The sequence below is a fragment of the Myotis myotis genome, unplaced genomic scaffold (assembly GCF_014108235.1).
Source record: "Myotis myotis isolate mMyoMyo1 unplaced genomic scaffold, mMyoMyo1.p scaffold_m19_p_1, whole genome shotgun sequence".
Taxonomy (NCBI): Eukaryota; Metazoa; Chordata; class Mammalia; order Chiroptera; family Vespertilionidae; genus Myotis; species Myotis myotis.
Window position 1 is genome coordinate 90,693,697 of NW_023416313.1, and position 12,644 is coordinate 90,706,340.

The following is a 12,644-nucleotide window of genomic DNA, read 5'->3' on the forward strand; positions in this document are numbered from 1 at the left end:
TTTCAGGGACTTTAAAAAATGCTAGGGACCTTGTCATTTGGTCAATATGGTTTTCAGGATAATCAAATCATAACAGAAGAAGAGAGAATAAACTAATTTCAGTTTTGTTTTTAAGATAGGAAATTGAAAAATTACTGTAGCCCTATCTGGTTTGGCTCAGAGGATAGAGTGTTGGTCTGTGGACTGAAGGGTCCGGGTTTGATTTCCTGCAAGGGCACATGCCTGAGTTGTGGGCTCGCCAGTAGGGGCATGCAGGAGGCAGCTGATCAGTGATTCTCATCATTGATGTTTCTATCTCTCTCTCCCTTCCTCTCTGAAATAAATAAAAATATATTTTAAAAAAAGAAAAATTATTGTATTTTTCTTATTTATCAAAGCTAAATCACTTTCATTTGTATTTATAGGCAAAATCATCAACCTTACAGACTAGTAATCTGCCTCCCTCACAGGTAAGAAATCTTTTTTAAATCTACGAGCCAGGGTTTCAAGTAAGTTACAGTTAATTTAGATTATATTAAGCCCTTAAAGAATTCCAGATGACATCTACCCTTTAGGACTTTGAAATTAAAAGCATATATTTATTTTGTGTTTGTTTAAGTCTGAACTACTCCTTAAAGTTTATTTGCCAAATTATTGTCTGAAATACAGATTATCCTCCTCTCTTTATCAGGTGATTTATTATTAGTTATATATTTTCAGAATTGTGAATTGTTTTTAAGTTTATACATACACTATGTAATAGATTGCTGACCAGCTTATTTTATTTTGTTAGAGATCATCGTGGTGGCCCTTCGAGATGTCTCCTGGTGCATTAACCTTTGCTATCATATGGCCTTTTATTGCCCAGTGGTTGGTGTATTTATATTATCAAAGAAGGAGAAGGTAATATTACAGTTTTATAATTCAAAGTGGTGCATAAACTCTTAATAAAGAAGAGCCTTTAGCTGCAGTTAAAAGGATAGGCCCATTTCATGGATATATTGTCATACTGAATGTTGTACTGATCGTGAGATTGAAATTATTTTGGAAATGATACATGGTGGGTTTCTAGGTACTTGTTGGACTTAAGCCTTTTTTCACTTGAGAGTATATGGTAGATTTATGCACCTTTGATTTAAGCAGCAATAACAAAATGGTTATAGGCTTACTTTTATGGGTTATGAAGAAACAATGTTCTTGAAGTCTGATCTTTATTTTGGGCCCTTTACTAATAAAAAGGACAATGGAGCCCTGGACAGTTTTGCTGAGGGTTAGAGTGTCAGCCCTTGGACCAGTAAAGGGCACATACCTGGGTTTCAGGTTCGATCACCGCACCAGTCAGGGCAGGTGTAGGAAGCAACCAATCAATGTGTCTCTCACATCGATGTTTCTCTCTTCCTCCCTTCTACTCTCCCTAAAAATCAATGGAAAAAATATCTTCAGGTGAGGATTAAAGAAAAAAAAAAAGGACAACGGATAGATAAAAACAACAACAAAAAAAAAACCCTGCATGCTCTCTATACCTTTGAAATATAGATATTGATTTTCAGAAAATGCTCAGCTTGTAGTTGAACATTCTCTAGAAATAGGGATTATTCTTATTTGAGGGCCAGGAATTCCAGTTTGGGATACTAGGAGGTAACTGAGATAAATATGAGAGTAAGAGATTGCAATTCTTGAAAGTGCTCTGAGATTATCTAGGTTAGGAATACCTGAGGCCAAAACTCTTAGGTGCAAGAAAATCCTTAAAGCACTTTTTTGGGCACTATATAAACTGAGTTACTTTCCATGGATGGGCCCATAGGAAATTGCTTACCTCACTGCTGGCCTCACTGATTATGTTTTTGTATTTTGTCACCATTTCCCATTAAGTGACAACAGATGGGGAAAAGAAATAGGGAACTTAATAATAAGATTTTGAGTGCAGTAGAAATAAATTTTAAAAAATATCTAGGTTTACATAATAATGGGCGTGTTGTTCCTCTACCAAAGAACCCAAGTTTCTAATTACTACATTTGATAACAAAAGCAAAAACCAAACATTTGCCCTTCTCTATGAAGGGATTATCAGACACTAGTATAAATGCTCCAGTTATCCTATATAATAAAAGGCTAATATGCAAATAGACCAAACATTGGAACAACTGGTTGCTATGACGTGCGCTGACCACCAGGGGGTATGCGTGGAACATGGCGGGTGTCAGTTGTAGCAGGATGGTGAAGCAGGTGAGCGGAACTGCCAGACCAAGGCAGGGTGCTGGTCACTGTCATTGGGGCGAGCCTCTGGTGGTTACTGAAAATTCTTTGCTCCCATGTGCCGTGGTCCCATCCGGTACTCGCACTTGCTGCTGGAACCAGCTCTGCTTGCACCCACTGCTGGTGCTGGAGCCACCACTCGCACCCACTGCTGGTGCCCGGCACCGGTCCCGATCGCTTGGCGCCATCAGTGGGTGCAAGCAGCGGCTGCCGGCAGCTGCTGCTTGCCCCGAGGGCTTCTCTACCTCCCCCTGCTCCTGAGGGGTGATCAGGGCAGCAGCTGCTGCTCACACCCGCTTCTGGCACTGGCCCCAATTGCTCCATGCCTTCAGCGGGTGCAAGCAGGGCCGGCACTGTCAGAGCGTGGGAGCGGCAGTGGTGGGAATGAGACTGCTGGCAGACAGGGGGCCAGGGGCCGTGTCAGGAGCGGCCGGGCAGGGGCGTGGAGGATGGGCCGAGACCCGCCCCTGTGCCCATTGCAGCCTCACGGCTCACAGTTCTTTTAAGGTGCATGAATTTGTGCACTGGGCCGCTAGTATGTGTGTGTGTGTGTGTGTGTGTGTGGCTGCTGGCACTGGCTTCCCTCTGGCACCCGCACACACCTGGGGCCTGGGCTTCCCTCACAGCCCTGGCTTCATCCAGAAGGTCACTCCAGAAGGATGTCTGGAAGGACATCCTGTCTAATTAGCATATTACACTTTTATTATTATAGACTAGAGGCCCGGTGCATGAAATTCATGCACGGGTAAGGTCCCTAGGCCTGGCCGGCAATCAGGACCTATCTGTGGGGCGACCTGCAAGGTGATCGGGGGCTCCTGCTGGCACCCGCCTTGGCCGGCCTGGCGTTTTACACTCACCAGCCCTGCTCCCCATTGCTGCCAGTCACCTCCCTTGGCTCGCCTGGGGCCTATGGGCTGGGGGCAGCTCCTGCATTAAGCATCTGCCCCCTGGTGGTCAGTGCACATCATAGCAACCAGTTGTTCCACTGGTTGTTCTGCTGTTTGGTCAATTTGCATATTAGGCATTTATTATTGAGGATATTTTATTGATTTCAGAGAGGAAGGGAGAGAGAGAGAGAGATAGAAACATCAGTGATGGGAGAGAATCATTGATCAGCTGCCTCCTGCACATCCACAATCTTGGCATGTGCCCTTGATCAGAATCAAACCCAGGACCCTTCAGTTCGCAGTCCAGTGCTCTATCTGCTGAGCCAATCTGGCTAGGGCTCTTTATATTTTATAGTAGAGAAACTGAAATGCTTGTGACATTAGGTGAATTGTTTCAGTCTTCTTTGTTCTCTGCTTTATGTTCCCAAATGAACCAAATATGCTTTTTGATATACCTGCCCACTTGAAAAACTTTAGTAGGATTTCAGAGGCATAATTTGCTTTCCCAATATTATTTACTCCCTTCCTGCTTCTCTTGTGTATGTGTCATTTCAGTTGTTAAGATATAGACCTTACTTTAAGTCCTTTCTTCTTTAATACGTTTTACATTTCTCCTACAGTGGTTGGCTAAACAATGTTTTAAATTCTGATTTCCCTGATAACAGGAAGAAAAAAGAACCAAACCTTTTCAACATGCAGGAATTTAAGCTGCAGGGAACAGTGGCACTAAAGCCAGGTGTTTACATAGTTTGCAATGCATTTCAAAGTTCCCTTTCATGTTTCCTATGTAGAAAGTGGGAGTTGGAGAGTAGAGAAATTTGGCATAAGACAAAAAACTTACTTTGGTTAATAATTTATGTCCAAGATGAAGGCATCTTGTCACTTTATTAAAGGCTGAAAAAGCAAACTATACTTTGCTTCAGCAGTCACCCAAAATAGCAGTTTTTCTAAAATTATATTTTAAAAATATTCTTTACCAGTAGATATATACACAATTTCTCCTAAATATCCCTTTCAGTTATTTATAGATGTCTCTGAGTGAAGAAATTTTCCCCTATTTTTAATTTTCTACTTTGTTGTTATTGAATTTTTATCAAATTTTCTGTTGTACGTTAGGTGTTTAGTTCTTCCAAATTGCAAGTTATATAGCACTGCGTGACTGCATTTGGATGAAATATAGTGTTTTTATGTATTATTTGCTTATATATGTACCAAATTAAATGGGGTTCGAGATAGAGCCATGTTTGATTTTGAAATAAATTTTTGCCTTAGGAGGATTTAGGCAAGGTTTGATCTGGCAGGGTTTAACAATATTTAATCTGATGTTTCAGGAATAAAGATTAGAGACCAGTGTGCATGGTTTGGAGGAGCTAGGTCTGTTATGGAGATGAAAAGGAAGATCAAGAATCCTGTTAGGAAGGGAAAAGTGTGAGCAGGAGATGATTTGCCCTACTCATAATAGGGACCATCCTGTACCTCATCCCCTACTACAGTGTGTGTATGTAGTAAGCTTTCAGAACTGTGTGCTGAAGCTCACTATTGGCAGGATGGCAAACTGAAGTGCCATAGGATATGAAAAAGCTTTAATTTTATCTAATAAATGTGCATCTGGACTTAAACAGACACACTGAGATAATCCTATACATATGGAACATAAATGGCTATTTTGTAGTGAGCTTTAAAACATTTTTTTAACATTAATAGTAATAAGGTCCACTGCTTGAACCCTCTCCACACCCCCTAAGGATAGAAGAATGTAAATTTAAAAGTAAAAGAAATTTCTCACATTACTTTGCAGTGGATTAGAAAAATCTTTCTGTATGTGATATGAAGATGAAGAATACTTGCAAACCTGTTCAAAAATCGGCCCTGAACAGTCTCCTGTAGTGCCACCTCTCCCCAGTTACCTAACCTCATAATTCTGCTATTAAAATTATCCATGAGTGGGATGGAAAGTGATGGGTGGGGGTGGAAGAGGGCATAGAGGTGATAAAAGGTAATGGAAAAAATAAAGTACAATTAAAATGTACCCAGCTGGTGTTGCTCAGTGGTTGAGCGTCGACCCATGAACCAGAAGGTCACAGTTTGATTCCTGGTCAGGGCACATGCCTTAGTTGTGGGCTTGATTTCCAGTAGGGACCATGCAGGAGTCAGGCAATTGATAATTCTCTCTAATCATTGATGTTTCTATTTCTATCTCCCTCTCCCTTCCTCTCTCTGAAATAAATAAAAATATATTTTAAAAAGAAATACAATTAAAATGTAAAAAAAATAGCCCTAATTGGTTTGGCTCAGTGGATAGAGCATCGGCCTGCGGACTCAAGGGTCCCAGGTTCGATTCTGGTCAAAGGGCATGTACCTTGGTTGCGGGCACATCCCCAGTAGGGGGTGTGCAGGAAGCAGCTGATCGATGTTTCTCTCTTATCGATGTTTCTAACTCTCTATCCCTCTCCCTTCCTCTCTGTAAAAAATCAATAAAATATATTTTAAAAAAATAAAATGTGAAAAAAATAAAATTTGAAAAAGGGAAAATAATAGTAATAATGATAATAATAATAAATTATCTATGACTTAAATACTAAAAGCAGACCTGTTAAGTCCAAATGACTATTCTTTTTTTTTTTTTTTAAAGATATTTTATTGATTTTTTTACAGAGAGGAAGGGAGAGAGATAGAGAGTTAGAAACATCGATGAGAGAGAAACATCGATCAGCCGCCTCCTGCACATCTCCTACTGGGGATGTGCCCGCAAACCAGGTACATGCCCTTGACCGGAATTGAACCCGGGACCTTTCAGTCCGCAGGCCGATGCTCTATCCACTGAGCCAAACCGGTTTCGGCCAAATGACTATTCTTAATGTATTACTTTTTCTGACTATTTTTCTTTATCAGTCTGCTCAGATTAATAAATTTGCTGTCATATAGTTTCTTTGGAAATACTGAGCTTTCAGTAGAAACATAGTCATTAAAAACTAGGTAGGGCCCTGGCTGGTTTGGCTCAGTGGATAGAGCATCAACCTAAGGACTGAAGGTTCCCAGGTTCGATTTTGCGATTTTGGTCAAGGGCACATGCCCGGGTTGTGGGCTCGATCCCCAGTAGGGGCATGCAGAAGGCAGCCGATCAATGATTCTCTCTCATCATGATGTTTCTATCTCTCCCTCTTCCTTCCTCTCTGAAATCAATAAAAATATATTAAAACACACACACACACACACACACACACAAACCTGGGAAAGGCGAGCCCTCTTGTAGCACACCCACTTGAATCTCCTTTTCAAGTGAATTTTCTTGTGTGGTTTTTTTTTTGTTCTTAATCCTCACTCAAAGATATTTTTTTCCATTGATTTTTAGAGAGAGAGGAAGGGAGGGAGGGAGAGAAAGAGAAAGAGATGATTGGTTGCCTCCAAAACGTGCCTTATTTGGTGCCGGGGAATCAAACCTGTACCACAGGTATACATCCTTGACGAGGAATCGAACTGGCAGCCCTTTGATGTGCAGGCCAACATTCTAACCATTGGACAACACCTGCTTGAGTGAAGTCTCTTTATCCTAAAACTCTAAAGGTCCCTAGAAGACTTGGAGACTTGTGACCAGGGGAACAATAGGCATTGGCAACTTCTTCTGGGCTAACCCCCTGACCCAGTCCTCACGGCCTCTTTTTCTCTGACTTTCCAGTGAGCCAATAGCAGCCCCACCTTGGCTCACTTCTGTCCTTGTGACTTTTACTTCTTGGTGAGCCAAAGCAGCTCTGCCTAGGCTCTCTCCTGTTGCTTCTGTCATAAGCTCTTCCTTGTTTCACTGTCCCAACTTCAATAAACATACTCTTAAAAAAATAATCACCCCAAATTAGGCAGGGGTGGAGAGGATCTCAGGAGAAACATTCTTCAGTGGGGCCTGGTGAAGATGGTACCGGCCCAAAAAGGCAGGCCCGTGCTTCTGAGGAGGAAAAAGAATCTCAGCAGTACAACCAGAGTAGAGTTCAGTGGACTAGGGCAGAATTTTATTCCTATTCCCTTATTTGTTGTTTTTTGTATATTTTCTTCCCTATCACACCATACCCTGCATTTTGCAAGTTAATTTAAAAAAGAGAGAGAGATTTCATTAAAAGGCTGAAAAACATTCTAAAGTTCTAAAGAGAGTGATGTCCACTCTATTTCCCCACTGTCATAGAATAATGTAGAGGATTAGGATTTATAGACTAAGTTGTATAAATCTGCAAAGGCTTTTTTTTTTTTAATTTTTAATGAAAGTTGTATATAATATTACTTTATTCCTGCATCTTCTCAATTGTTTCTTCCTTGTATTTTCCCTTCTCCTTTCCTACTTGGTGAGATATGGCTTTACGTTCAAGGATCTTTGTCCAGCTTTAGTCTAGTGATGACTACCTCGTTGGGGTGAATGCCCACATGAACAGTTGTACCATTAGCTTTCTCCTGTTGCACTGGTTCTATGTAGATGACATATTTCTTCCTGTAAACCTGGACTACTTTGCCAATTTGCTGCCCTTTGTAATTTCCTCGAACAACCTGAACTTCATCATCCTTTTGGTGGGCATGGATTGAACATTGTACTTCTCTCTCAGCTCTTTAGAAAGAGGAGAAGACATAATCTTCCTTCAAATGTGGGAAGGTGCATTGAAATGCCTTTTATGGTTCTAGCTCTGGTCAGAAGTCACAAAGGGACTGAACTTCATTTTGACTGCTGGTGCTTCTACGATGGCCACAAGAAGGAAGAGCTGCCAAGGACTTTTTAAAAAAATATTTTTATTTTTTTCAGAGGTGATTTCAGAGATGAAGGGAGAGGGAGAGAGAGATAGAAACATCAATGATCCAAGAGAATCATTGATTGGCTGCCTCCTGCACGGCCCCCACTGGGGATTGAGTCCGCAACCAAGGCACGTGCGGGAGTTGAACCAGTGACTTCTTGGTTCATAGGTCCACACTCAACCACTGAGCCACACCAGCCAGGCTGCAAAAGACTTCGTGTAGTAATCTGCATTACACTGGTTCTTGATAAATCTTGCTAACTGTTCAAGCACCTTCCAGCTAACATGTCTGCTAAAAACTTGCTCAGGCACTTGAGTCTTTAGAACCACCTACAGTTTTATTCCTGCAGGGGCCTTTTTTCTTTATGCCATGAGTTATATGAAAATTGATGTGATTATTGCTATTATTATTATTTTATTTATTTTTAATCCTCACTCCAAGGATATTTTTCTATTGATTTATAGAGAGAATGGAAGAGAGAGGGAAAGACAGAGAGAAATATCAATGTGAGAGGAACACATCAACTGGTTGCCTCCTGCATGTGCCTCCACTAGGGCCCTGGCCAGGGAGGAGCTTGCAACCAAGGTACATACTCTTGACCGGAATTGAACCCGGCACTCTTCCGTCCTCAGGCCGTCGCTCTATCCACTGAACTAAACCAGCTAGGGTTGATCTGATTACTTAAAATGTCACTCCTGCCAAGGAGGTATAACTAAGAAGATTTGTTCACAGGATAAGGAATGACCTGATTATTTAAAATATCACTTCCGCCAAAGGGGTTGTATATGAACATTTCCACAGAGGAGAGGAATAAATCTGTGCTGAGACAGTTTCAGCCATTTTGGCATCTTGAGTGCTGGGAGGGTATAGAGATTTTAATTACAGCTCAGGGAATCTTTCTCAGAACTCAGATCACATGTGATTGTTGTGTCTTGTGATAATAAGCCCACCAATTCTCTGATACCTCATTCACTCTGCTATCATTAAAACCATTGCATTATACATATCTGAATTGTTGGTTTATATATATCCCCCCCTCAATTAAACTAAGAGGTCTTTTGAGGGTTGAGAGCCTGCCTCATTTATGTTTAAATCCCCAGTGCCTGGCACAGTGCCCAAAATGTAACAGATACATAATATATATTAATTAATAGTCCAGGTTGTACATCTGTCAACTTGTCGTTTTATTAAGCTATTTTGTTTAACAGCCTTTCCAATTTCATAAATTATTAAATAATGTAAAAAAATCTGAACTGTAATAGCCAACTAGAAGAGATTGAGAATTTAGAAGCTGTGGGAGGAGGAATATATATTTAAATTATTTATTATAAACCATTTGATAATATCAGCACTTGCAATTAGATCTTTCCTATTGAACTATAAGTGACATGAAATAAGTTTATAAGGATCATTTGTGGGTTTATGGTTTTATTTTGAATTTGAATGTTAGGATTATGTTAGAGAATTCTTTGGCATGGGGTGTGTTTCATATTCAGGTTGCGTTTTTATACATAGGAAATTGGTTTTTACTTTCTTTTTAAAGAAAACTGAACTGAAGAAAATGGTATTTTACTCAAGAAGACTACTAGGCCTGGATGACCTTGGAAGGAAATGGATTGTGGAATCACAAGAAAATCCTAGTTTGTGATTATTACATTGCTTTTTGTTGTCCAATCCTTTGGTTTGTGTACATATATATACATATATATTTTGCACTACACAATGATAACATTTTAAGGACTAATATTGCTGATACTTGAATAATCAATCTCAACTAGGTTATAAGCATACATAGATTTCCCCTACCCTTGAACTTGAAGGACATTAAATTATTAATTATTGTTTGGTAACATGTTTACCTGATTATCTCCTGTAGAGAAATATAAGCTGCTTAGGTACAGTTGTGATAATGAGATTAGATTTATAACTGGGTATTTTTAATTTTCTAAATTAAATATGAGAAAGAATGCAAACCAGAAGTAAATTTCAAGTAGATTAAATTGACTTTATATCTTAGTCACTGAATTGTCATGTCAAGAAGTGGAAAACTTCTATGATCTTTGTTGGGTGTTCACAGCTCTGACTTTAGTGTTCAAACAACATTATTATAAACTAGAGCCATATATAAGAGGCTTAGTTTTTACAAATGATTCACAGAATAGACATAACTTTCTGATGGGAAAGATGAAGGATGGGCTTAAGGTATGAAAGTTTATTCTGAGCCTGCAGATCATTAATAAGATTTTTATTAAATCCTATACATTTATTCCTTTGTAATCATTTGTCTTTAACTGAGTATATCTTGTTTCTGCTTCATCAGGTGCTTTGAAATATAAAATGAAAGACCTTATTTATACTGTTTTTACAAAGGTCAAAAAGGATTCACATGAAAATTACTTTTCTGCAACTGGTAAACTACCCAGCCTGGACTTTTAACCTCTTAGTGCCTCAGTTTTTCATCGGGGTATAATATTTGATAAATGCCTATTTCATAGGGATATTAAAAGGATTTGTAAGCTAACACGCTATGTACTTCCATATGAATAAGGCATATCCCATTAATGCAAATTTAAGTTTCTCTCCTCTACCTCTCACATTTAAACTAGAAAGAAGACTGTAATTTAGATCTTTAACAACTTTGTTTGGAATTAAAAAATAATTTTTTAGTTGATTTCAGAAAGAGGAAGGGAGAGGGAGAGAGAGATAGAAACATCAATAATGAGAGAGAATCATTGATCCAATGCCTCCTGCACGCCCTCTACCAGGGATAGAGACAGAAACCCGGACATATGCCCTGACTGGGAATCGAACCATGACCTCCTGGTTCATACATCAACACTCAACCACTGAGCCACACCAGCTAGGTTGGACTTATTTTTCCTGTCTATCTGCTTATTTAGATATACTTTGTACTTTAAAGGTATCTTTGATTTAAAGGTTTAGTAGCAAATGTTTTAAGCATTCTTGATATGTATGAAACTGGATTTAGCATCATGTGTTCAGAGTGTTTGCAATAAGAGAGAAAGTAATACATCTCTTTTATGGAGGGTGGTTCTTTGTTTGCCTGAAGAAAAATGTATAAGAATACAATTTGCTTTTCCCAAGACTCTTTTTTTCCTTTCATGTAACTTGATGTTTATTTTTTAATCCCATCTTAATTAAAATGTGTCCCTAGAGAGGGATCTAATATGATTGTGCGTCTTTTTTTTTGTTTTGTTAATCCTCACCTGAGGATAATTTTCCTATTGGTTTTTAGAGAGAATAGAAAGGAGGGAGGGAGGGAGAAAGGAAGAGAGAGAAAAACATCGATGTGAAAGACACACCTTGATTGGTTGCCTCTCTCACACACCCCAACTGGGGCCTGGGATCGAACCTGCAACCGAAGTATGTGCCCTTGACCAGGAATCAAACCCAAGACCCTTAGGTGCCTGGTCTGATTCTCTAACCACTGAGAACACCGGCCAGGACTAATATTTTAAAAACTCCTCAATTTAGGGAAAAAGTTTAGATCCATGAATCATGGATTATTTTTAAAAATTAGATATCAATCTGGTATCAAAAATGGTGGCTTTTTTTTAGTATATAAAGAAATAAAATGCAAATTAAGAAAGTAAGCAGTTGTGATTCATTACAAGGGAATTCATTAGGGAATACTAATTCCTAGGGTTAACTCTTTGTATCCTATTCCAAAGTCTTATTTTATAGTTTGAAAAGCACTTTGCACACAGTTCTTGTATATATAAATAAAGATGTTATTATAGGCTATAGTGTTACTGCTTTGTTTAATATGAACTTCATTTAAACTTTTAAATTGACGGCGATGATATTTTTTTAATGATCTTTTCAGTTTATTGTAAATCTAAGTTAAAAATAAAAAGTTAATGAGAAATGATATGGTTTTTATTACGTGTTGCTGTTAGAAGTGCATTGATTTTTATACAATAAGGATTAAATGAAAATAAATAGTAGGAATTCATAGAAAGGAATCATACTTTTTCAAAATAAAGCCATGCTGTTACATATAATTTTATAAAAATCAGAAATTGGGATAAAGTTTAATTCATTTATTCATTTAGTTGTGAATGTTACTGAACCAGTAAAAAATCTAGTTTCAATTCTTATACCAAATAGCTTCTTATAGCCACTCAATGCTCCTTAAATCAGACATCTTAAATACATACAGTTGTTCCTAGGTGGAAAATGGTGAGAGGGTTTTGTGTTTTTAATACAAGTACATAACTTTTAACTTCTACAGATAGTGATAAAAGTGATGTTAGCTATTTGTGTTATTTAAGATATTAATGTTCTGCTGCATGTTATAGAAGTCTACCTGCAATGGCTTTCCATTAATCCTCCTTCCCAGTTGTACCACATTTCATAGCTGGAAAATGATGAATGTCCTTTTCCTTTTAAAAAACAAATAAGAGATCTTTTAAATATATACACTTAATATATATATCCTATATAATAAAGAGCTAATATGCAAATGGTTCTCATGCCATCATGTCATCAAGGCATAATGGCTCAGACACTCAACACTGGGGAGAGAAGAATGGGGACCAGCCAGGCAGAAATGAGCTCACAAGAGAGGAATGGGGACCAGCCAGGCTGCAGCCAGGGAGAGGGACAATCCACATACCCCACGGTCCCTGCTGTTTTGGGTGCCAGCAGCTGCGCCTGCACCTGCAGCCAAGAAAGGGACAAGTCGCCCACCCCACGGTCCTGGGCATCAGCGGTTGGGGCTGCAGCCTGGGG

The 12,644-nt window shown here is 39.0% G+C and overlaps 1 protein-coding gene across 7 annotated transcripts in view; it reads left to right on the plus strand.

Annotated features, from left to right (window-relative positions):
• The window catches only part of ACBD5 (acyl-CoA binding domain containing 5), a 59,653-nt gene extending 48,572 nt beyond the window's left edge, over positions 1-11,081 (plus strand). For 3 of the 7 annotated variants that reach the window (XM_036344695.1, XM_036344705.1, XM_036344660.1), the window contains exons 12-14: positions 405-449; positions 773-882; positions 4,921-5,345. In XM_036344695.1, coding sequence (XP_036200588.1) covers positions 405-449; positions 773-882; positions 4,921-4,948 — 183 coding nt within the window. In that variant the 3' untranslated portion in view covers positions 4,949-5,345. Of the gene's footprint in view, positions 1-404; positions 450-772; positions 887-4,920; positions 5,346-9,404 lie in introns of those variants that run through there. The other 4 variants (XM_036344715.1, XM_036344669.1, XM_036344678.1 and 1 more) reach the window with 4 other exon arrangements.
• The last annotated feature ends 1,563 nt before the right edge of the window (positions 11,082-12,644 follow it).